Source organism: Pezoporus flaviventris, unplaced genomic scaffold (assembly GCF_033815535.1).
Source record: "Pezoporus flaviventris isolate CSIRO_AGI_PZ_B2104156 unplaced genomic scaffold, CSIRO_AGI_Pfla_v1 ptg000066l, whole genome shotgun sequence".
Lineage (NCBI taxonomy): Eukaryota > Metazoa > Chordata > Aves > Psittaciformes > Psittacidae > Pezoporus > Pezoporus flaviventris.
The window spans coordinates 20,380,045-20,406,078 of record NW_026892614.1 but is presented as its reverse complement, the minus strand read 5'-3'; the positions used below and the strand labels follow the sequence as shown (position 1 = coordinate 20,406,078).

General features: G+C 38.4%; 2 protein-coding genes across 2 annotated transcripts in view; both read left to right on the top strand.

Annotated features, from left to right (window-relative positions):
* FBXO30 (F-box protein 30) overlaps positions 1-26,034 on the top strand; it is a 322,115-nt gene that overhangs the window by 36,454 nt on the left and 259,627 nt on the right. The gene's annotated exons all lie outside the window — the stretch shown is intronic.
* Positions 1-26,034, top strand: part of EPM2A (EPM2A glucan phosphatase, laforin) — a 41,435-nt gene that overhangs the window by 3,654 nt on the left and 11,747 nt on the right. The window contains exon 2 of the mRNA XM_061471428.1: positions 10,499-10,673. Coding sequence (XP_061327412.1) covers positions 10,499-10,673 — 175 coding nt within the window. The remainder of the gene's footprint in view (positions 1-10,498; positions 10,674-26,034) is intronic.

Here is a 26,034-nt window from a genome sequence, read left to right as displayed (position 1 = left end):
AGCTGATATTCTAAAATACTGATCCAGTTTTGCATAACCTAGTTTGATGAAGTTGGTGCTTGCTTGAAGCTAGACAGATACTGTATGAAGATGAAAAACATGGTCAACCTACCTTGTAGTAGTTTGTACAGGTGAGCAGAGCCTTATGCATTCCAAAAAAACCATCTCTAGTTTTGGGTGGGGGAAGGAGAAAAAAGGCGTTTTGTTTACACTTACCTGCTGCTGGGTTCTTGGGGGTCCAAAACAAACAGTACAACACAGTTCAGTTTAGAAACAGCTAGGTTATGCAGCTGTAACCTAGGATACAGCTAGGTATCTTGGCTTTCCAACATTTACAGTTCATGCTCCTCTGAGCTCATTAGTTACATTTTAAGCCGTCTGTTGGACAACAAACACTTCTGATGGTAGTTCAAAAGACTTGCACATTTATGGAGTAACAGCGCTTTTAATGATACTGCAATTAGTGAAAATATCAGAAGTAAAATTTGAGCATGGCTTTCAAGGGTTGAGCACTTGGCTGGGTGAAAACATCTGTGATAGTAAAATATTTCGTTTTTGAAGTGGCAGTGCGTTGAAACTGAGATCAGTATTGTTTCTTAGCCTCAATATGAAACTAAATGTGTATAATTCTTTGAAAGCTGTATGGGAAGTTAATACAATGGTGAGATTGTAGCAGAATAAAAAATTATCTGTGGCTAAGCCATTAGCAGAAAGTAAAAAGCCTTTAAGGCTGTTCTGGAGAAGTACAGTTGGATGCAACATTATTTTTCTGTAACTGAGATACATCTCTTTTTCTTTCTTTCTCAAAGCTAATGTACAGATACTCAAATTAGGTAGCAGTTCTCTTATTAAAAACAAAAAAAATGGAGAAAAGAACCTGAAGCAGATAACATTTCTTCATACCTCTGTTAATGCAGGTATTTTATGTAGTGTTGTTCCCACTGGGTGTCGCCGTTTTACCTGCCTTTAGCCAGTGAGTGCGTAGGATTTTGCAGCTACTTGGGCATTTCATCAGTATCAAGTGTAATCTGCTCTGCTTTTGAAAATAATCAAAAATTGCTTTCCCCAGCCTAGTCTTGTTCTGAAGTAAGTAGTGACTAGGAAGGAACATAAAGCACAACTGGGTGTTGATAGCTGAAAAATTGTGCATAATATGCATCTTGTCTGTAAGGCTGTTACTTTGTGGACAGTACTAGATGTTTAACACTTTGTGAGTGAGGAAACTTTTGTTTACAAAGTGCAGTAGGTCCTGGTGTTTTGTCCTTCAAGCCCCTCAAGACATGTACTTATCGTGAATTATAGTATAATTAATTGGTAGCAAGTTTTTCATTACTTCGTTTCTGTGTGTCAGCATTAACCAGTCTATACTGAGCAGACTACTGAAGATCAATAAAGCAAGAGAGTTGCTCATGAAACTGCAAAATTAGAAGAATAAAAATAGGGTACACACATGCATTCCTCTGGATTTGGTAGTTGTGTGTCATTTCCTACCCACAAAGATAATAGGGGGCCTGCTCTGACTGCTGTAAGAGCCTAATTAGAGCATTTGTGGTTATAGCGGTAAAGTTAAAATATATATGTTATTTATTCAAAGACTTAATTTATTTACCATTGTTCCCATCCCCCACTTCACTCCCTGCCCTCACTTCCAAATGACAGCAGCATGCAGTATGAGTTGAGAATTTATTTTCAAGGACAAGAAGCACTAAGAAGTGATAAGTAACTGGGATAATACGTTGGTTAAGATTTTTGTGATGGTTACTATTTTGATGTAGCTTGTTTCCTGCCTGTAGTTCAGTGGTCTTTTCTGGTATGGTAGAAAGTAACAATACTAGACAGTACAATACCATAGACTGTTTCAAAGCAGTTAGGAAGGCTGTATTACAGTAAACATTTTGTTGCTATCAGACATTCTTCTATCATCTATTTCCTTTACTGTTATTTTCCACCATCTCTCTGAGAAGAACCTCTTTCTTTTGTTTGTTGGTTTGTTTGTTGTTTTTTTTTACATTTTTACATGAGCTGAATTCCCTTTTAATTGCTTTTCTCTGTCTTAATCTACATAATTAGGTTGGGCATTTGCTTAAAAAGTGTTAGTACAGTAGCAGCTCCCACTCAGAAACACCTGTGTCTAAGCAGACCTAGAGAGAGAAATTCTTATTTTCTCATCCCTGATTTAAAAGAAGAAAAAAAAAATGGAAAAAAGGCCTTGATTAACAGCATTAAGGACTGAGGAGGGCTTTCTTGTAAGCAATTTAGTTATAATTCTGGCATACTTTTGAAAATCCATAAAAGAATTCTCTTAGGAGTAAGACTAATAGACTAAAAATCTTGAATGCAGCCTGGATTTTTGTACAAACAAAAAAACTTGTTTCCTTGGTTATATATATCAGCCCTACCAAATGTCTGCTTTAAGTGTGGTAGAAAATAAACATGTAGTATATGATGCAACTAGTCTCCTGGTTTTTGGAGATCTCTTTTGGGCTGGCAAATGCAAGAAACGTTTCTGAAAATCAAACCAGTCATGAAAGAGGAGTTAGTGAACTAGGTGCTGCAAATTAACAGTTTTGTCTTATAACAATATTAGGTATGTAAGTAATACAGTAATTTCACTTACTGTTTCAGAATCTAATGGGAAGATGGTTTATTGACAGCAGGAAAAGTAGCATTAAAAAGCAAAGTAAGTATGCGTTTATTAAGCATACAAGTAAGGGTTAGTACATGACATACAGAATTCAGATGTGTTATTTGGCGCTATTTGTCAGAGGTGTGAAAACAAAGGGTAATTATTCAGGGGCTTTGCTGAGACTTTGGGAAGGTGGGACTCCAGCCTAAGATCCTGAGGCAGACTCATGCTGCTAAAATACCTGGCCTCACTCAGTTCCAGTGAGGGGAACCCAGCCTCCCCTACTTCTTTTTTTTTTTTTTTTTTTTACAATCAGCAGCAATTCGGCCCTTGTGGGATTGAGACTGATCCTATTTCAAGACCTCAGAGACTGAATTTCATAAAGACAGTTAGGCAGCAGGGAGACTTCAGTGACAGAAGCTGGTGTAAAGGTTAAGTAAATTTGAATATTTTGAGTATAGTGAAGGAAGCTCAATTAATGTTTGATAAGATGCCATGCAGTAGCATGTTCAGGTAACTGAGTTGTGTCCAAAACAGGACTTGAGGCTATTCTTCACTGTAATGTTGGTATGAAAGATACGTAAGCTAGCAAATACTTAATCTTTTAAATCCTTAATTTCTGAGATTTTTTTCCCTGTGTTTCCTCCTTTAGTTCCTGTTGTTCTATTACTTTTTTTTTTTTTTTTTTAAATCTATTCCTCAAGCCCTCCGCATTCCTTTGTCCCCAGAGTGTTGATAGTGCTTATGATGTTACTAAACACCTCCAGGGGAATTTTTAAGCATGAACTCAAGCTGCTCGTTTAAAGAATCTTGTTTAATATTGCAAATGAAATTATGTATAATATTTAGGCATATTTAAAAATTTTACTTATCATATAAAGCCTGCTGCAAAATGAATGACAAGTAAATCTTTCCTCTTACTGATATGTAAATAGGTGATCTGAAAATTGCCTGGGTACGTGGTGCTTGGGTTTCTTAGTTGTCATTGAAGCTGATGTGCATATACAAGGTTATTTAAGTAGCCCCGTGGTTTTTCAAAGGTAGCAGTGAACTGTGAAACATGCTGGCCTTGCTGGGGTTTGGAGGTTTGGAAGTTGTACACCTGTGGTTTAGGGTCTGCCTAAGGCTGGGATAAGATACACATCACCTTTGTGGCCGTTGCTGTGCCCTGGAGTTTCTACATACCTTCCCTCACACAGTAGAAAACAGACAAGTATAAAAACTTCCAGCAAGGTATGCAACAAGCCAGTGGCTGAGCAAGCTGTGACTGAGCAGTGCACTAGTGCACTCTCTGCGAAGGACACAGTGAAAGAGGCAATCTTAGTTATTTTTTCATTCATTCATGTTTTTTTTTGTTCACCACACTCAGTGGTGCTGAGAAATTTCATTGACCCAGATTTTGCTCATTATCTTTTAAGATTGAGCTGGTAATTTCACCACTGTGACTCTTCTATGCAATCTGTGTGCAGTTGGCTTCTCTGTCAAGATGAGTCTGTGCTGTTGGCAGAATGCTGGATTATACTTTTTCATCCCTGCAGTAGAGCTGTAATAAAATATTAACTGAAGGTTTTTCTTTGCATTCTGTTACTGTGTGATTAGATCAAATTTCAAAAGAGCCTCTTTTGGTCCCTGCTTATCTTCTTCTAGTCCTTGGTCTTTGGGCATCTTTTTCTTTCTTACTGTATCTTCATGTTTTTCTTTTGTTTTGTTCTCGTCCCTGTCTTTTGCCAGTGCCATGTATCAGTTATGTGGAGATCTTTGAATTTAATCTTTTTTTGGTTGTTTGTACAGCCAGCTTCCTTCTTATGCCACTTTGATCATTATTCATATGCATTAAAGCAGGAGCCGTAAGTGCAGTCATGCAGGTTTTGAAAGACCCTTCTGTGAAGCTTGAGCTGTAAGTGGGGCTGCTTGGTTACTTTGAACTCCAGCAACAAGTGGGTTGCAAAAGAAATGAGAAACTTTCTATTTTAATGCCTAGAAACTTACTTTTATATTTCTATTTTAGATAAGGATTTTTGCTGTGGAGAGTCACAAAGACAGAATTTAAATAAAATCATTCTGGACCTTATTGAAGGAAAAAGGTGATACCCTATCGACTAAACTAGGACCTGTATCTTCTGACAAACTCTTATGAATTCCTTCTGTTCTTTAATTAGGAAAGTCGATATGATCAATCAGCAAGAGAATTAGTACTGTTCAGATATTTACCGTACCCTTTTTTTATCTTTGAATTTTACATGTTTTCAAATGATTGTGCATTTGCTTTCCCAAAATAATTAAACCAATGTTTTGCTACTTGGAATAATACAAATAAAACCAAGAAGAGTTAAAAATACTGATTTAGAAGTGTCTTGAACTATAAAAACTTGTATTTCCTGTTGTGTATTGTCCTTTCTCAAAGGGCATTTGTGCTTGTTTTCATTTCTGCAAAGGTGAACAGGTGGGTGGAAAACAGATTTGATTTTCTTTACTTTACTAGGAAACAGGAAAGTTGAAATGCTGTTGAAATTCCTCCAAATCTTTGAGGTTGCACAATGTTTTCTTGACTACTGAAAAAAAAAAACCCCAAACTAATAATGCAGATAGTTTGTTTATTTCATATTAGAAGTGCATGGATGCCTACCCAGTGGTCTTACGGTGTGTGCTGTGAGCAGCATGTGAGTTCTGAGACAGGAGATCTTGCTGTCTCACAAAATGCAGGTGAGGAGGTGCACAGATGCTGTGCCTGAGCAAAGTGTTTAAATGGGAGTTGTGATGACTTCCTGCTCTGGAGACTGGTAGAATCGTGGGGGGTTTATTCAAAGTATCTTGAAATCTTTGTAATAGGTTTGGGTAAGGTTGGGGTCACTACTCAGTGTAAGGGGACAGATATATTTACATTAACAATTCATGCATCAAAGGATTCATTTTGGTGAGAATTTGCCTTGAAGCTCCCTCAGGGATTCTGCAGTACATCCTCACAGTCAGCACTCTCTGTTTCAAGCTGTTGCCCTCCTAATGAAATCTAAAGCACCCAACTTGTAAAAGGGATGCGAATTTCTCCAGCCATTCAATCTCTCCATGAGTGTAATGTGCCTGGGACTGCAAGTGGTGCATGCTTTGTTGTTGGTAAAAGATGTGACGTGCATTTGTGGTCCTGGAAGCACGTTGGATTGCAGCAAATTGTACCCTGCACCTTCTCTGTTTGCGCTATGCCAAACAGTGGTGTGGAGGCACATGGCAAATATGGTTTCCTGACACAGTCAGGATAGCCTTCCCAGCTTGTAGGTGGGACCCTTTCCAAGCTTCAGGTGCAGAAACTGAATGTCACTGCTAGGCCTCCAGTTTTGGTAGCATACTTTAGGAAACACCTTGTACATTTAAGAAGCGAGCAATAAAGATGAACATGGTTTCTGTGAGGAAGGGCTTCTGTGTCTGACTTCTTAGCAAAGTCACTTAGAAAATCCATAGGTGCAGGGCCCTTCCCGATAAAGCAGATAAGGGGAATATTTGGAGTAGGACAAATGTAAACTTTAGGTGGAGTTGGGAATTGGTGTGGATATGAGTGGCTTCAGGTATGAGCAGGCATGTCTGGACTCTGCATACAGGAAGTCACATGTCACTTCTGTCTGCACTGGCTGCTATCTTTTATCTCTGGTGCCTAAGCGGAAGGTAAGAAATAAGAAAGGGCAGCAACACATTTATGATGCACTGAGAAGAGTCAGATTCTGCTGAGCTTGGTCCCACTGCCTTCATCACGCACTTGTTTCCTCCCAAAAGAACCAACCACATCAACAGCCCTGGACTAGAGACAGAGCAATGAAGTGGTGGTCTTTGGATGTGGTGCTGCTGGTCACTGCCTCAAGCTTGCTGTCCTGGGCATGGGAAAGTCCCCATGCGCCAGGGATCCAAATCCAGCAAGATTTTTGCTTGGCCTATTGTGGTGATGGAGGAGAGAGTAAATGTTTCACTTTGTGTGCCAGATTTTTGTCTTGCCTCTGAAAGCTATTTTGCTTTTGGCAGGAGCTCTTCCAGGGCTTGTGAGAAGTCTTGGGCTGGCTGTTCTGAGCCAAGTCTGGCAGAGTCACATAACTTTACTTCAGATGAGATGTAAGGAGTCTACTCCATCAGCAGAGCTAAAGGGGCTAAGATGAGATTAAAGCATGTCTTGCCTGGATGTACATCATACCATGAGGTTGATGTGCCTTGCTTCAGACAGAGGAAACTCGACAGTAACGTTTGAAAAAGGTAGGGGAAGACTAGCTAATGATTTCTGCTCATCAGCCAGGCTGTGCCCATTTTCCTAGCTGTATACATACTGCAGATATGTAACAGAACATGTAAGTGATGCTGATTGTTTTCTATTTGAAACATGGTTTATGATCAGTTACCTTGAATGAAAGCTGGTTTCGTTGGCTGACTTTTATATTAAATGGTTCTGGAAGATAAAAGAATGCAATCTTTAGCTCCTTTGTAGCAGCTCAAAATTATTGATAAGTTCTACATTACTCCTCCAAACTTGTCACCTGGCTCTACTTATGAAACTGTTTTCTTGCATTGTGTTATGGAGTCCAAAATATTATGGTTTTCCTGTGCTAGCAGAAGCCTGATATGAACTGATATAACAATTTCCTCCTTGTTTTGAAACTTATTTGTTAAATGTGTCTTGTGAAACAAGCTGTGTTGAGAAGCACCTATGTATCATTTGGATGATACCTGGGTAGTGAAATCTTGATCATTTGTGGTAATTGCCTTCTTTCATAACTCTTGCAAGGGGAATAGAGAATTCGGCTTCCTGAACACAGTTCAGTGTGATCATACTGTTCTCTAAATTAGTATTTCTTTCAGATGGTAGCACTCTCGTCTTCCTGTCTGAAATTATAAGGTTGTATTAAATATATATTCAACAAGTAAATGTATATACACAATATATATACACAACATATATATGTATATTGAATGTATATTTATATTGAATGTATATTTATATACATTCTGTTGTACAGACGTTTATTTCAGTAAGAAGGTTGTTAATTCATAGATCGTATATAACATAAGGAGTAATAAAAAGCTATGCAATTCTCATTAAAAATGTTAGGAATGCAAGTAGTTAATGTTTACCTGAGTATCACAGGCAAAACAGAAACTAACTTTTTGAGATTCCCATTTCAATTTAGGCCACAGTGGGAAGGCGAGGTTGAGTGGTACAGAGTAATCAACAATGATAAATGACAATTAGAGAAGGAAGCTTTTCAGAATGAGATTTGACAAAACCTGTTTGAGGGAACTAGTCAAACAAATATCTCTTGGTAATTTACTCTTGGCCCTGCTTTTATGTGGTGGTGTAGGCTGGGTAAGGAATGAATGGTGGTGAAGGTGAATAGGTTACAAAGCCAGGAGTTTTCTGCCATTTAAGAAGGCAGATGATAGAGAAGGAAGGGGAAAAAAAAATTAAAAGCCAAGAATTAAAGCTGGAGAAGGAGGACAGAGAGTAAAACTGCCAAATGACAGAAGTACAAGCACCTCAAGCAGCAGCAGTTGTAAATGGGAAAGTAGGAATTATGTACTGGTTCAATTGAGATCATGAAGACAAAGAGTGAGGCTTTGTTGTCTTGTAGGACTGACTAGTACCTTGAGGAATGAAGGAATTAAGCAGGAGGAGGAGATCATAGGTTGTGATTGCCAACATTTATATAGGAACCCTTGTGAGAGAGGAGGAAGAGCTGTGAACAACGGAAGGAGCAGTCCTTGCGGGAGCCAGAGTGGGTACGAGGGCACCCATATACAAGATAAAATAGGGCTGGGAGTAGCAAAAGAGGCAGAGATCCCAAGAACATGGTTCAAAACTGCCAGGGGGCAGTGAGGGCTGGCAGCTACATGGGGGCTGCAGGGCACCCCACGGGGCTGGCACTCCCAGGCATCAGGCGCCTCCCTGGAGCCTGGGGATGGGGCTGTGGCTGGGATGGGATATCTGCCCATCAGCAGGTGAGGGTCAGGGTCAGACACAGCCGTGTGATGGCAGGGCAGGGCTATGGTGATGTGCGCTGCTACAGACAGTTGTGAGAGAGTAAAATGGGGAAGGCAAGATGCGTTATATGTGGTTGTTAAGATTTTGAATATGACGAATATTATTTATGACAAATGTCATAAACATCCATAGGTTTTGTTACACTGTTGTATTTATCAATGTAAACTGCTGTCTTTAAATACTATTTAGAAGTGCTAAGAATGTGCAAACAGTTAGAAATGTGAGATAAAAATATAGTGGTGATATTTGTAGCTTCAGGAGGTATATACTTACTTGCTCACCGTATTTATGAAAAGCTTTGTCCTACTATTGCATATGATGCCTAGTGGTTCAGCAATACAAAGAAAATAGTTTTCTGATAATTTTTTTTTTTCTTTTCAGTAACTAATATTTCACAATTATGATAAAGTACTCTGCATGTCGTTTGGAAATAAGGAGGTTGAGCTTCGGTATTTAGTATTAGTCTTATTCTCTAATCATTGCATTAATACGTCTCACAAAACACACTTGCTCTAGCAAATTTCCCTAAATGTGGTGCTTGGAAGTTGGTCATGTATTCACTTGCAGTGTGAAATTGAAGATATTCCTTTGGGCTTAATTTTACTCAGAAATGTTCTGACATCATTAATAATGTATAAGTGTAAGTCTTACATTAAAAGAAAGCCATAGACCAGGTCACTTCTAATCTGCACAATAAATCCTACATGGCAATTAGTATTACAATAAGCATGTAAAAATGGGGGAAGGGGGAGAATATATATGTGCTGAATTTTTGGAGGCTAGATAACCTTTTTATTGACACAGCCCAGTTCAATTGAAGATGCTTATTCTGTCATGGTTTTTAAAAATTGGTTTTCTGTACTAAAGCTCACACTATTGCTGTAAGACTAGAAGAAGGGGTAATGGATATTAGGTTGTGGAAAACTAAGAAAATACTCTTTAGACAAGACTGTTTTAGGTAATTGTGATCACTCGCACATGTGACCATCTATCTCTGGGTCACTTTGGGCAACTTTTACTGTATATGAACAAACTCTCCAAGTGGGACATGTGCATCTGAAGAGTACAAAGCAACTGTTTATTGGTTAGCAAACAGATGGTAGGATTTAATGAACTGCTAGACTCGGCATCAGTGTACGTCCTGTGCAAGACAAGACACCCGAGATTCTTTGCTGCCAGGCAGCTGTGGATGAGGTGGAGGAGGACCAGTCTCCTCTGTTCCCTGAAACAGATCTTCATCACTTCTGGGTTGCTGTCTGCCACCTGCTTGCTTTTCTTTGAGATTTGATCCCTTTCCACAGAGGTGTTTTTCAACCTGAAGCCTTAAGCTGGTAACAAATCCAGTGTCACCAGTTCTACCTTTGTTTGTGGTTTTACCTTTCTGATCTTGAACAGAAAAACTCTCTGCTTTCTCTGATGTCTTTCTTGTAGCTTGGCAATTTCCTTGGGAATAAGCCTGAGGCAAGGTGACACTGCTGTACTGTGTCAGAGCTAGACTGTGCCACAGCAAGCTGGATGCCCCCCATGGAGGTCATACAGCAGAAGCATTAAACACCGAGTTCACGTATTATCAGACATCAAATGAGGAACTTAAATGAAATTAATTATTATTGGCATTTTAAGTGCCACAGTTGATGATTTGAGAATTTCATACAGCTTTAATGTTTGGGATTTTAGAAATAATTTGAAAACCGCTGAACACTTGCTTTGTGGTAGTGCTTCTGTTTCCACTGTTTCAGATGTTAATAATGTGTTATGAGAAATACACTTTGAACAGGCAGCAAACACCACTTCTCAGTTCACATCTCCTGCAAATCTTTCAGAATATGCACAGCCTGCAATTGTCCTTTCTTCTGTTTTAGGTGATGGGCCCCATCATGATCGATGTTGTGTTTACAACCAGAGCAACATAGTAGATGGAGTTTACTGCCTTCCGATAGCACACTGGATTGAAGTCTCTGGACATACTGATGAGATGAAACATACAACTGACTTCTATTTTAATATTGCAGGACATCAAGCTATTCATTACTCCAGGTAAAAAAAAAGTGCTGGGCTTGGCTGGTGTCGAGCATTCAGACAGAATACCAATAAAGTGAATTTGGAGTAGTGAATGGCAGTATATATGTAACACAAAAGTTTAACAAAGATTCAGCACCTCTTTGCAATTAAATATATCTTTTGGCAATAAGAAAGAGAGATTCTGAGTTCAAGGGTACCTGCAGCCTGTACAGGTGTGTTAAATTACATCATATCTGAAAATGAATAGTTATAATTTATGGATAAATTTCTGAAAATGTGTCATTTTCAAATGCTTGTCCATACACACATGTAAATATGCATGTATGTAGTGTGTTTGGTTTGGGGTTATTTTGCTGAAGATCGTCTCCTAGGAAACAAAAAAAATACATTTCTGCACCAGAACTTCAGAGCATTTACATTATCGCTCATGTGCAGCAGTGACTGCTCTTACAGATGATTTCTAATTCTGTGCATGCATTTAAAAAAATACTGAAACGTAAACAAGTCTTAAAATGTTTGTACTTCCATGCTGTTCACTTGAGTCCACTGCAGCACCAGTGGAACATCCTGGCCTGAATTAGGAGACAGTAAAGTTTAAAGAGAAGAGGGCACCTGCCCTTTACGGCTGCAGATAAAGCACATGCTGTATTTAGAGCAGCAGACTTAGTGCTGGTGTTTAACAAAGAGGCACTGAAGAAGTTGGGACTATTTGTAACTTTTTCCACATCTCCAGTCATGGATGTGGCAGCAAGTTTGTTGATTGATAGTGGTTTCATGAATGCTGACAGCCCTGATACACCATGTGCAGCTGGTGGTGGTTACAGAGCAGTTAGTGATCCCAAAGGGGTATGCATTTTTTAAAGAAATCAAGCCACCTCTTACTTTCATTAGGTCTTAGCATTGTGTTGTGTGAGTGCCTCCAGATTGCCATTGCAGCTACACCAACCTCACTGTCTCATCTTCTCTTTCTACTCTTTGGTCTGTACCCTCCCACAGGGTAGGAAGCAGAATTGTCTGTTGCTTGTCAGAGTTGCAGTGTATAAGGGAAAGATTTCCTGCTGTTATTATCTTTTGGAATAGTATGGATTCATGAACACTGTTAGGCATATGTAGGTATTCGTGTGGCTTGGTACCTTTTCCCTGAGACCCCTTCAAGCTATGTAATACACCTGACAGACTATACTGTTATCTATATCTTAAGCATCCATTTCCAACACCCTATCAGAGAAAAGATCTTGTTTATTCCCAAGCACGGATTTGTCAATCCCAAATAATCTTTGCTTGGCAGAGGAAGTTTGTGAGAAAGAAGAACAGCTGTCAGAAAAGGAGTATCAAAACACCAGAGGCTAGCTTATCTTTCTTTCCAGAGGCAGCAGTGATCCATTTAATACTGCCTTATCTGCACGACTATATGTTTCCAAGATTAGTAAAAAGCTGCAGATTCTGCAAAAGAATATCTGAAGAAAATTTTCTGAGTTGTGTAGTCTTTTCCAGCTGAGGATCCCCTCCTCCATTCCCCTCTCACACACACATACCTTCATTGCAAGGCAACCTTTTTTGTACATCTTCAATAATTCTTATCTCAGTTCTTTGAGCTATATTAAGTGAGCATATCCCATAACAGTCCTGCTGCATAATTATTTTTAATACTTTGAAGATACGCAGCCTTAAATGCCTTTTGAACAGTTTGGGGCAGATTTGCCTTTCTGCTGGTTATAAACAGGCCAAAAATTTACTGGTTAATTAAGATTTTGGGTTTTTTTTTTGGTAGAACAGCTGCAGTGAGATGATGACAGTGCCTTTATTTTGTAATAGATTTATTGATTCAGAAGAAAAATAAGCAGATTAATATCACCAGCAATAAAATAATAAACCCCAAACAAAAAGCCCTACCAAAAAAAACCCAAACAGAAGCAAGGAGCCAGTCCCTCTGCTTCTGTGGTTAAAAGTGTGATCAGATCATAGTTATCCAGCTAAGGTGACTTTTTCCCATGCAGTAATGGAGGCAGCAGTACCATGGGGAGCTTTATGGGCACAAATTCCGAGTCCTGTCACCGGCTGTAGGATCTTTACAGAACGGTGGTAGCTGGAAAGAAATTTATCAACAGAAACCTTTTCAGTGAGCCCCTTCCCTATGTTGCTCCTCTTAATAGGATTGCCGTGTGCAAATTAGCTGGAGAGGAAAGTTTTATCTCTCTGAAAATGGCCTTCTACACGAGCCCTTGGACTTATTTTACTTGTTGGCTCTCTGCTCACAATTAGGAACAGTTGCTTTGTAGAAACAGAGCCACCTTGCTGCTTCAACTTGAAGGAGAGCCTGCTCCCTGCTGTTGCCAAAAGTCATTTTGAATCGTGCTGGGGATGATGGGAATGCTCTGAGGGATTAGGTTTTTCTTGCTCAGTATAGATGTATTCACTCATTGAATTCAGTGAATAAATTCAGTGAATTTATGTTTAAACTTCTATTTAGAGAACTCGCTTTGCGTTGGTCGTTTGGGTTGGAGAGTGTATGGTGCTTTTTTTAAGCATAGCAGGATTTGAATGAATGTTTATTTTAACATGTGATATGGAGCTTGCCTGCAGCTACAGAGTCATGACTGATAACCTCCCAGGTGTTAGTGTTCACTTGTTTCAGACATATAATGACACATATCACTGAAATCTAATTCAGGAAAAAAATAACAGCCCCTTTCTCTTTTGTGTTAGATATTACTGCAATAAGATGCCTCCAAATTACAGGAGAGTTCACTTAGGTCACAGTAATTTTCCAAATTAAATTAGACTTACTGTAATCTTTTCTGGGAGAAGATAACTTCAGAAAATTTGTAACTCTGGGGCATGTTAGCTCTGTTTCAGTTCCATCTGTGAAAGGTGGAACTTCCTAGCTGTTATATGCCTTATTATTTATATAAAGAAACTCTGCAGTTCTCAGAAGAAAGGTATTGCATGAGAGCAAGAGAGGGAGTGACAGCTGAAAATACAAAACGTCAAAATAATATTTGGAGACAATGATGCTTGATGGCAGAATTAGGTGTTGTGAGAATGAATAGCGCTGAGAGGAAAAGACATCTTATTACAGTTTTCTATTTTCAGACTAATTTTAGGTTTCTAAGTCCACCCCTGTTAACTAGTGAGTTTGCACAGTTTTTGCCTACTTATTCTTATATGCTGTACGACCACCACCTCTTCATTTTAGGACATACACTTTGATGCCATCTGTGGTGTCTAATTTTTAATAATACATGTTTCAAATATACTGTCTTCATAACTGTCGTTCATTGTGTATGCTTTTTGTGGGTCATGTCTCCTAAATCTGAAGAAGAAAAACATTTTTTACATCTTTTGTGTGTAAAATGCAGCTAAGCTAGATTCTGTAAATTCCCCAGTCTGTTCGTTAGACAACAGTGACAGTTGTCTGTAACTGAAATATTATTAGAGCTGCTAAACATTTCAGAGGAAAATACACAATCAGCTTTAAATGTAAAAGTATGTGACAGAGGAGTCACTGTATGAGAGTAGCCATGGGTCCTGACAACAGTTTTATGAGGTACACTTTTTATAGTAGCTTTTTTGCACTTTAAGTCATTAACGGTATTAAATATTAATATTTCGTGTTTATGGAATGAGTGGAATGTTCCTGTAACTGGATATAATCCAAGGAATCATGAAGTGGATGAACGTGTTGCTCTCATCAGTGTTTATGTCCCTTTCCATTAAGACAAAATAAAGCAAAAGATAAAGGAAAATAAACCTTTGTGCTTGGAAGTACTATTTTTGTTTATTTGTTTCTTGATGCTTACAAATCAAACTTAGTTTATGACGTAGTCTTTGCAAATGCTTTGTAGCTTAGTGGTAAGATGGTTTTATTCCACGCTGCCATAGTAATGCAGGTTATGACCTAAGTTAAATGTTAAGTGGGGATGACCAGGAAAGTCACATAAAAGGTGTCCTTTTGATTTATATTAATATGTTAATGTAGATAGGTGAGTGGATGAGGAGTGATCCAGGGCAAAGTTGAGATGTTTCTTGTTTACCTTCTGGAGGCACTAAACCAGCATTCTGCTGATAAACTCTTGAGTTTCCTTTTGCCTGTAGTAATAATTATGTGAATTACTTTATTGACATACATCTTTCATTGGGGTGGAAAAAACCCAGCTGGTTGAGTATGTTTTTGTATGAGAATCACTGAAGAAGGGAAATAATGTAACTTCTATTAACTTATTTGGGTCATATGAGGCACAGTTATTGCTATTTGAATGTTAGAACACTGCTGGTATTGATGAACATAAAGATATACTTAAAGGCATCTGTGGTAGGACTCAGTTTGAGATTAACATCACTAGATTCATATGTCCATATACAGCAATTCAGCTCACTGATAACTAGATGTCTACTTTAGAGTGAAATGAAGAATTGAGTTGCTGGCGAGCTCCACTGATGATGCTGATGAGATCTCAATAGGTTTGTAATGAGACATTAAACATCCTGTCTGGTTGCTTGAATGTTGCTGTCTAGTGTCATCTGAGATGCTCTAGAGTTTCCTGTCTGTCCTCCAGCTACTGTGCTACAGGAACATAGTTTCTTATAGCTTGTTGGCCGTATCTGTAAACCCCATCCCCCCAAACAAATCTGTTCCAGATGCTATAGGATGTCTCAGTTGTGAGTGGGAAGCCACTTTTAGGCAATGCATTGAGCATTGCTGTGCTGAAGACACACATTTGTAGATTACCAGGGCTTGGTGTCTTCATCTTGATCTTGTATCTCATTTCTCAGCTGTATTAATGAATAATGTCCATCTTGATGCAGTTTAAATTCAGAATTACCTTTGAATTGTGTCACTGGAAAAAGTATTTTTATTTTTAGTCTTTAACTTCTCTTCTGATTTACAAGTTTTAATTCATTCACAAAATACCCATCAAAGTGTAATTATGAAGTATTTTTTTTATTACTGAACTATAAAAAAAAAGCTTTAAAGAGGAATCTGTCACAAAAAAAAACGAGAGTGCAGTGAACTATGCTACTGTAGTAGAAAGCTGAACTGATATTTTATGCCTACATTATGAAGTAAGTGAAGAGGTGATGATGTCTAACCATAATTAACATTAAAAGCTGAGAGCTAGCTGTCCCCTGTGCCTAAAAGATACTTGTGGTATTAGAGCAAAAAGAAGAAATAATGAGCTCCTGAACAAAAGTCTTCAATTGTATTCCAGTAAAATAATCCTGATTAAAAATACGTAACATCAATAGGAGTTTGCCTTTTCATTTGAGTACTTGGGGTTCTAACTGAAGTTATCTGGCCATTTTATACTTTAAATGATGAAAATATTTTAAGGCACATTTTGTGATACGTTTATCTCATAAATGAGGACATTGGCCACTGATTTGAATATTATTTTTTTTTATACTGAGCTATAGTCTTAAACTTGACTAAATTAGAGCCACTGCTTATTTAACAATGGGATTTATCTTTTATAGAATGGTTCAAAGATTAATTCTATTTTTTGTCACTTGTATATCTTCAGTTTTTTCCTGTATCTCCCTCAACTGGAGCTGTGAACTGCTCTTACTAGTCTTTGCTGTGAAGAAAATGGATTTTCTAACAGTGTAAGAAGTGACTTTTAAGCAATTTTATTATTTAAGTTCTAGAAAATTAAGAGAGCATGAGGAAATAGGAGGAGATAAGACAAATTATAAGCTCAGCATTTCATCTGGTTTTAAAGTCCTTATTTGTTTATTTAACTTGGGTGTATCTCTGTATTGGGTAACAAATGCCTTTTTCTTCCACATTTATTGACCATCCAAACAAAAAGTTTCTTCTTTCATGAACTCCCTACTGTGTGCCCTCCCTGACAATGGCTAAAAACTTGAAAACTGGTTCTGCTTTCTAAGGGTTGTTACATTGCATGAACGGGATGGCACCTGGCTGGGATAACCTAAGCCAGGCTATCAAAGAGTTAGATACGAATCTCAGTCCTGTGAACTGTGAGCAGAAATAGAGTTTTAGACTGTACATCAGTACAGTCGCAAACTGGGGTGCCTGCGTAACGCTGTGTGTGAACTGGATCATGGGAGCCCACTTTTCAGTAATTTTGGTTTTCCAAGTGTTAGCAAATTGCTGTTCTCAGCATATCTCCCATTCCTTCACTGTGACCTACAACCTAGCACTTGAAAGGAACTCGAAACGGGAACTCCTGAATGTCAGTTACTCATTTCTAATTGCATTTCTTGTGAGTGCCATAGTAATAAGCAAAATCTGGCATTAGAAAAAGTGATGTAAATTTTGCCAAAAGAAAAAGAATCAGAGCTTTTAGATTAAAAATTTTTGCATGACCGTCTTCAATGTTTGAACTCCGAGTATTACTTCTACCTACAGTGACTGGTCTCTTAAATCTCATGAATGGCTGCTAGCCAGCATGCTGCCAGGTTTTTTGTGTACTGTATTGGCTGAGGGACACAAAATACCATCTAGACTTTGGAATGACACTGTTGAAGTAATGGCTGATGAATGGTAAATTATCTATGAAACAGTGATAAAATTGTGGGAGGGAATGATTTTGGCTGCAAATGGGACTGAAAAATAGCAAACTTGTGAACTATTAATGTTTTTATATCTGATTTTTTTACATGGCAGGCATCATTAACATTCATCAGCTTTTCTGGGTGTTTTCTTTCTATAAAGCTACAATGTATACTGTCATTATTGATGAATTAATAACTTTGAACAGTTCATACATATAATCTAAGTAACAGAACATTTTATAAATGTATTAATAGGGTATTTTACATTGCATTAGATTATTAGAGTAATTAGAATAATACGTGATTGCACAGTAAGAGCACAGTGGATTTCACTTTTGATGAGAACTAATGTGTTTGTAATGAAGGACAGAATATTTTCACAGTTAAGAAATTACTAAATCCACCAAAGGAATGCCTAGCACTCACGTGTAGTAGAAAGAAATGGCTTCCACAGCACCTTCATTATGTTGTTTGCCTTCTTAACTGTTACACTTCTCATGAGGGAGAGCAGAGTTGTGAAATTCTTTCCTTTCCTTATCCTTGCAAAGAGAGATAAAGGAAAGCTTCTGGATATTACAGATCTGAAGAAGATTTTTTCTTTCTTAATCAATTCTGAGTCATACTCAGAAGGAATGTCAAGGACCTTCAAGCTGCCCTGTGGCTCAGCCAAGGAAGAGTTAGTTGGCGTCCCTAAACTCTGAAGTGGTATGAGTGTGCAGTAATTTCCTGAGAGTATTGCTATAAACCCTAAACAGTAATGCCCATGAGGGAAGAGTTTTTGCAGCAACAAAGCTCCTCATGTACTTCTGTCTCACAAGTTAATGTTGTTTTGTCAGTCACAGGGCTGGGCTTTAAGGGGTGTGTGCAGTGCCACTGCTGGACAGTCCTAGTGTATGTGGCAGCAGGAGGAGGAATGGGACCACAGCTGCAGTCCTGCTTCTTGGAACACCACATTGGCGCAAAGCTCTGTGAGGCAGCAGTTATTAGACATGTCATTCCTCTGGAACCCAAATAAATTATACATATGAAGTACACTGAGCATGGCTCAATGTGCTTCTAGTCAGGTCAGGGAATTTGGGAAATATAAAAAATTTTTGAAAACCTGGTAAAATGTGGGTAGCTGAGTTGGACTGAGCATTGTGAGGTGGCAGAGGGAAAGCTGGAAATACTGGCGGCTTCATGGAAGCAACTGGCTTTTATTCACATGTGAGGAGCTTGTGGGTTGCCAGGTGCTTTAGAAGAAAACCTGAAATGAGGGCTCAACTCAAAAGAGCTAGTAATTCAACCAAGTAATTTCTAAACAGTGAGTGGGCAACAGGACACAACAAGCTAAAGGGGAGCTTAACATGCTGTCTGGGTAGTCTTGTGAGTTTTATCTGAATTTTTTCCTGAATTTTTCTTTAACATTCTGCCATTCATATGTGACATATGGAATGGGCATTTGACTAAGAGTTATTTATTTAATTTAGAGGGATAATAATTTAGGAATGAGTATTAATAAAAAAGCAGCAAGCAGAGACTGGCTGCTGATGGGAAGATGAATGTCTTCCATCAGCTGGCTATAATAGGTAGTACTTGCAAACACGGTTGCTCTTTAAAGCGGATCTTTTCATAGGTGTATCGCAGCATGAAATTTCCTTACTTCCTAAAAAAACCTTACAGTTCTGTTGACACAGGGAGCAAAAGCTAGAATGAAGATTGGAAATACTCTATGGAAAAACCTTGAGGAGTAAACACACTTCTTTGTTCTGTTTTTCTCTGTGGGATATAACAGACAAATGTTGATAGTCTAGTAAATATGAATTTTGTGTGGGGTATCGCTTCTAGGGAGCAAAAAATGTTGTTGCTTCTAATTTCTCTTTCTGTTTTATTGTGCATCCCTGCCCTTGTCTGTATTTCTTCTGGAGGTCTTCAGCCTTTTTTCCTGCCTCTTCACTGTTTAACATTCAGGCTGTCAGCGAGGGAGTAAAGTTCTGTCTCCACTGGAAAGCAATTTGCCGGTGTTGCTGACTGTGAATGAAATTGACTGAGATTGTGAAATCCTGGGCAATTTAGCTCACAGCTGGGACGGTGGGGAAGGGGCAGCATCACTCTTTCACTAAAGATGATGTTCAGTTATGGTGCAGATACTTACCTCCTCTTAGCTTTTTCATTCGTTAGGTGCTCTGTAATCACTGGCATTTCTTAATATAGTTTATCTAAAGATAGCAGAAGCTCTTTCTCAAAAAACAGAGATTGTGTACTCAACCATATTGCTATTCAGGTTACCAGGAGGGGACGAATTCAGGTATTTGGCTGTTACCAGAAGAACTTACTAGAAGAACTCCATAATTTACAACTGGTGAAACTTTTGAACAAGGGACTTGTGTTTCCAGTGTGGACCCACTCTGTCTACCCTTCCCATGGTTTTTAGCAGGCACCACTCCTAGGTTGTTGGTTAGCCCAGCAAGCCTGCAGCTGACTTTTGCAGGAGAAAAATCCTCAAAACAAGAGTTTGCAGTTCCCAAAAGCTGATAGTTTATTACCACGAGCTGGTTGGTATCTGCTTGCTCAGTGTATTTGCTATTTCTGAAAGAGGTGACCTGCAACTCAGAAAAATCAGAAATAAATAACTGTGTAGTTTTTGAGCTCAAATGAAATGGGAAGGTGTAAAAGATACCTCAGTTAAACCAGTAGCAAGCTGAAGCTATTAAGTTATGAATTCTACCTCTATTTTCACTAATTTTTATAAATGCTAAGAGATATAAATGCAAGTTATTATGCTTAAATGCTTTAGATATTCACAAGATAATTTTAAAAAAGCTCCTCTGTATAAAAATATGCAGAATCCTATTTAAAGGATAAAAAATTATTTATTAGAAAGGAAACGTGAATGTAGCTCTAGTTTCTTTGAAGTTTGTCTAAGAGATATAAGTATTTTATTTCCCAAGAGCAAATAGAGATTATCAAATTGCTGCTGTGTTTTCCCATATATATTTCTCTCTCTTCAGGAAAAAACAAAAACACAAAGAAATGAACTGTGTCTTCCCAGGGAACATATTAAGTGGCTGAACTGAAAATCTCTTTTCCCCTCCTTTACTGCTTGTACTTTGGGAAATTTAATTTCAGGGAGTCAGGTACATAATTCCTGCTATTGTTCAGAAGTTTAATGTATGCCCTCTTGTGAACTATGATAAAAATTGAGTCAAATGTCATAGACATTACCCAGTTATAAGAAATATAAATTTTCCTTTATTGGTTTAATAGATCATGTTTTGTAATTTTAAATGGAATGTCTTTTTTCTTTGAAGTGAAACACCTAATAATAGAATGATGATTTTAAGCATGCAAGAAGAGGAAAAATAGGAAATATGAAATTCAGTTTCAATACATAGAAAAATAGGAAATAAGAAATTCAGTTTCAATACATAGACAAGAAAATGCAGAATCAGTAATGAAGGAGAAGCTTCCTTCCTCCCTCCTCTTCTCCCTTCCCCTTCTCTTCTCCCTACCTACCTGTAGCTTCAAGTGAGTGATAAGCAGCAGGAACAGGATGGTAGCATTCATGCGGAAAGTCCATTCATCAGCTGTGGACCAGCAGCAAGATTCTCCATGGCTGTGACTTTCAGTTCTGGGTCTGGATGCTAGGAGCTAGTATATGCATGTGGGTATTGGTGGGCTTCTAGAGATTTTAGTTTAGTTTATCTAGCTTCTCCAGGACTGCCTTTTCAAAACCCTCCAGACACTTACATCCAGTGCCTCCACTGTCCCAGGATGAAGATCTGATAAGGAGGATATACAGCTTCCCTAATTTCTCTAGCATTCCTTCTTTCTGCAGTCCAGCTGCCAGGTTGAAGGGTTGGCTGTGTGCAAGCCATTCATAAACCTAGTGTTAGCTACTGCTCTCAATACAGAAGATTGAATTGCTCAGCAACCTGTAATAAGTTGCTTTGATCTAGTGAGATGGAAGCAGGAGAAAGCTTCTCAAATATATTTGAGTTCTAGGTAATAAGGCTATCCAGTCTGAGTAACAATTTAAAAATTTACAAAGGCAAGCTTCAGCCAAGAATGTAAACACATTTACATAAACTTTAGTGGCAGTAGATCACTTTAATACCTTCGTTCAGATGCCTGCAATTTCAATTCCCAATCAGGTTGGACGATATTGCTAGGAAAAGAAAGAAATCTTAAGAAATGGCTGTTTAAAAATATAGACAACCCTTGGTACTTTTTGTCAATCTTTGGCCTCCAATAAAACCCACAGCATTACTCATTCATAGGATTTATGTCAAATGTTTTTTTTGTTTTGTTTTGTTTTTTTTCCCCTTAAACATCCAAGACTTCTTCAAAAGATCCTACTATACTTTGCAGTTTTGTGTTAAGAAGTCTTCCACAAGTCCTTCTGGGGCCTCTCAGTAGCTCTGTTGTAGTCTCAGCTTCAACCTTTGAGGCTGGTAAGTCATCCACAAGGGTTATTAATTTTATGTTTATAATCTAGTAACCAGTTATGCTAGCTAAAATGAAGTTTCCTGACAATTTTATTATGGTAGCACCAAGCAGCTGTTGTCCCTTTGATTTGACTTTATTGTGGGAGCACATTATTTTAGATATTGCTTTAGCTGACTGTGGTGTGTATTGATTCCTTTTTTCTCAGTATTTCTAAGATGTTGTTCCCAGCCTGTAGTACTCTAGAATGTGTCTGTCCCTCATTAAAATTAATGTAAATGAGCTTACATGGGCTTAGAAATTCTGATAAATAGCCTAGCTGGATTGAACACAGATACAGAGCCCATCAGGGCTGTTGTATTTGGATGGTACCACAAGGGGTGGATGTGCTGCTTCCTCTGACTGTTGCAGCTCTGAGAGGATTGCAGCATTTTGTCCATATGTGCGTATGCTGCCATTTGGATCAGAAGGCCACCTTGCTATAAACTGTGCTTTGCAGTTATGCTATTTTCATGAATATGTGCTTGTTTCTGAAGCACTGGAATGCATTTCCATTGGATCTGAAATGCTGCATTTTGAAAAGTGGTCTTATCTTTTATTGTTTTCACAGCCTAGGTTCCTAAGCTGCTAATAAGTAAACTCTGAAAGAAGACAAAAGATATTTTTACCAGCAATTCCTGAAACTTCTCAGGCACTAACTTAAAGTTCATGGGTAGCAGTTTAAGTTAATTTTGTTAAGATGCTTTAACTTTAGGATGCCAGCAGTGGCATCATTCCCCTTGCTAAGCATTAATGTTAGAAATTCTCATTCCTGATGCCAAGAAATTCATGGCTTATTACGATCTGGCTTAGTTTAGCAGCCTGTTGTTCTTGTGTTTCCAAGTATTCTAATTCAAAACAAATGGGAATGTTGGCAACCTAACAGAGACCTATGTAGGAAGTAACCATTGGCAACCATGGCTGCATGAGATAGGATTCTGTAATTGGAGCATTTAAGTATTAATCCTCACAAGCCGATGGAGGAGTCCTTTCCAGTTTGTTTAGTGCAAGCCTTGGAACTTGATTCTCAGGCTGAATTTTTGTGATTGGCACATTATTTTCTTCAGATAATGTTTATACAAATGAAAGTATGAGAAGAGTAATTCCCTAAAAAGGCAAATCCTGCTTTCTACTGTATTCAGTCTTTTCCTTAGGGATCAGTAGAAACCTCAAGTGTATGTTTGAAAATAAAGTCTGACTAAGTCCTGTAAGGCTAGATCTGGACACCATATCCTACAAAGCACTAGTATGCTTGTGAATAATTAGTTTCTTATCTCTGCAGTAGAAATATGTAGTGAAGTCTGATGTAAGATGTTTCACCTGGAATACAGGGAGGTTAAAATTTTATCTTCCACAGTTTAGTTTTGGCCATATACTTAAAATCCTCTTGAGACCAAGTTATTTTAGATTATATCTAGAGTAGAGATAAAATAGATTATAAAAAATTGGCTTTAAGCTTTTTAATGTAAGGAGGTGAATGAGAGGGGAGAACAATTTATAGCATGTTTTTTTTTTTCCCTATATAGATTCAAATGCACTGCAAGCTTAATGAGAGCAAGTCCTTTGAATCTATTGGAGCATGCACGCTTATTCTAGCGACAGAATTAGATAAATCTGATCTTTTGTCTGAAGAACAAAGTTGGATTACAATTCCTTTTGCACTTCCATTCCCCAAGGGGGAACAAATCTGGAATGTGTTCTAGTCCTGGCATGGAAGAGATCAGCTGTATCAGGCTGGTTTATCTCATCTAGCAGTAATTGACCAGGCTATGTAGCTTTTATGACCCTACAGTTGAAGCAAAATAAACTGGCTTGTAAGGAACTCTGTGGCTACCATTGCTTGACTTCTGGTGTCTGAGATAGATAGACAGCATAGTTACCTGAGGACTGAGAAAGAGGCTATATTACTATTTGTAAAAGACATTCACAAATTAGTACAAACGACGAAGAAGAATTATTGAAATTCACCCTGCTTTAAGATCAAGTGGCTATTAATTGCTTCTGAATGAATTTGGAATGTAAATTAGAACAAGGTTTCTGACATCAAAGGAATGATGTCTGAATTCTGTCATGACCTTTCAAATAAGGCAGGGAAGAGAGGGATGGTAAATTATTTCAAGATGGAGCTTGATAAACTAATATAGATAGTGAGCCCAAAGATGGAAATTAAAGTTTATGATTATAGTATCATAGATCATAGGCTCAGAGAGACCTCAGAAAACATCCAGTCCATTTCCTTGCTCCAGCTTAGTCTCAGTTATATTTAAATCATTCCAGGTTTATCCAGCCTGATCTTAAATATGATCCCATCTCAGTGATGAGACTATACAGCCCTGATACTCTCCGTTCACTTACCTCACTATTCCTACCATTAAAAAGCTTTCCTAGTCTTAAGTTTTCTTAGCACAATCTAATTTCTTCTTGTCCTTTCCAGAGCAGACTTGGAGAATTAATTAGCATCCAGCCCCTTTATAGCCATCTCTTAAATGCTTGGAAACTCCTACCCTGTCTCCCAGAATAACAGGGTAATTGAGGATGGAATATCTCAGTGTTTTCATTATGATTTTAACCCTTGGTTCTCTAAATCTTTTCTCTGAAAACTTGCCTTCTAGATTTCTGATTGCTCTGGAACTCTCTGCTGGGCTCTCCAGGTGTTTATCCTCCTTGGTGGTGGTCTACCTGTACTGAATACAACAGAAGGATTATTTTGTGACTCTTGGACATTGTGACACTGCTTTTACGTCCAAGTATTACTGTCATTTTCGCAGTGTGGAATCTGGTTTCCTTCCCAGTTGTCTAGGTGTTTTCATGAAATACGTTCCCTGCTGTGGCTGGGTATATGGTGTTAGAAATGCCCTTGGTCTCTGCAAGCTCTCCTATTACGGTGTTTTTGTGAGTTTCTTCTAATACAGCTGTGATGCTTCCTCTAAAGGAATGTTTGGGGTGGTTGTGAAAGGGGAGAAGGGGCCATAAACAAAAAACTTTGGGGATCCCTTTAGACTAAACTTCTTTTATGTGGCTTGTGTCCTTCTTACCCTGTATCCTTGGGGCATTCAAAGCTAGGACATCCATAAAGGAGACATAGCCTACAGGCCTCCCCCGAGTAGAATCCACCAAAAGGTTATGAATGAGTAGGAGAGCTGTGCTGTGCTTAGGCATTAGCATGGTTCCTCCTTGTCTCATAACCTGAAGAGGGCTCTATACCATCTGCTGTAAATGCAGGTCGGTGGGGGAAGAGGGGTCAACAATGCCCTTTTGTGCCATCAAGCTGTTGCTATGGAAATCTCCTCCTAAGACAGTAGAACCTGAGGGCACTGAACCACTGCTTTGTAGCTGAATGTCTGGGTAACCTTGTATTTCAGTTATCAGTTTGGTATTATTCTTAACTGGTTTTATTTAGGACATTGTCAGCTTGAGGTCAAATCTTTATGGCTTATTTGCTCTTTGTATCCAAATGAGGTAGTTTGATACCACATTCATGCATAAACTTGAAAATGTGAAATAAATCAGATCCTATTAAGCATAACTCTCAGAATTCAAGGGCTTGAGAAACTGCATATAGCTAAGATGACAAAGTGTTGTTCTAAAGGGATAAAAGCAGGTGTTTCTTTTTAGTTTCCAAGTCTGCTCCCATCTGAGAGGCTAGATAAGTAGTCCAAATTACATCTAAAAAGAAAATTTGCCAGAGCTTAATTACTTTTCATCACAGTGCCAAATAAGAAGAAAAAATCCTACCTTGGAACTACATTGTAGTCTGTTTAATTCTCCTCATTTAAACCCCTGAGGCAAAATTTTTAACTTCACAATAAATTGCACTCTTTCAGTGGTAAAGCAGAACAAATTTGTAAGCAACAATGTGTGCTCCTTCTACATTGCCATTGAGGTAAAAGTGGGGTTTTTTTGTTCGAAAACATAAGTAGTTTTTGCAAGGTCTGCAGCTGTGTTGTTTCAGTGTAATATGGTTTTATCATTAATCAACACTTTCCTCTGATGACTTCTGCTACAGTTATGGACATTTATTCCATCATTATTGATAAAAGTGATTGTATTAAGCCTGGGCTATTAGATCTTGGTGTCCTGTGAGTTAGACCATGGTATCATCAAACTTTGTTTCCTACTCTGGCCAGTAGTGCTTTTCTGCATGCTGGGCAATTGAGGGCATCAGACTGTGCTCAGTCAATCCTACTTAAGCCTTTCATCACAAAGCCTCCATCAGCTTGTCTTCTGCAAGGAGACTTTATCAGTAAGTCAGCAGGAGAAAGGATTAAGACCACAGCCATTTAATCAGGTGTGCTGTGCAATGTACAGTGAAATGTCAGTGTTGTAGCCCCTCAGTTCCACATTATTATTTCATTGGTAAGGAGCATTTTGCTGAGAGATTGCTCTGTCCCTT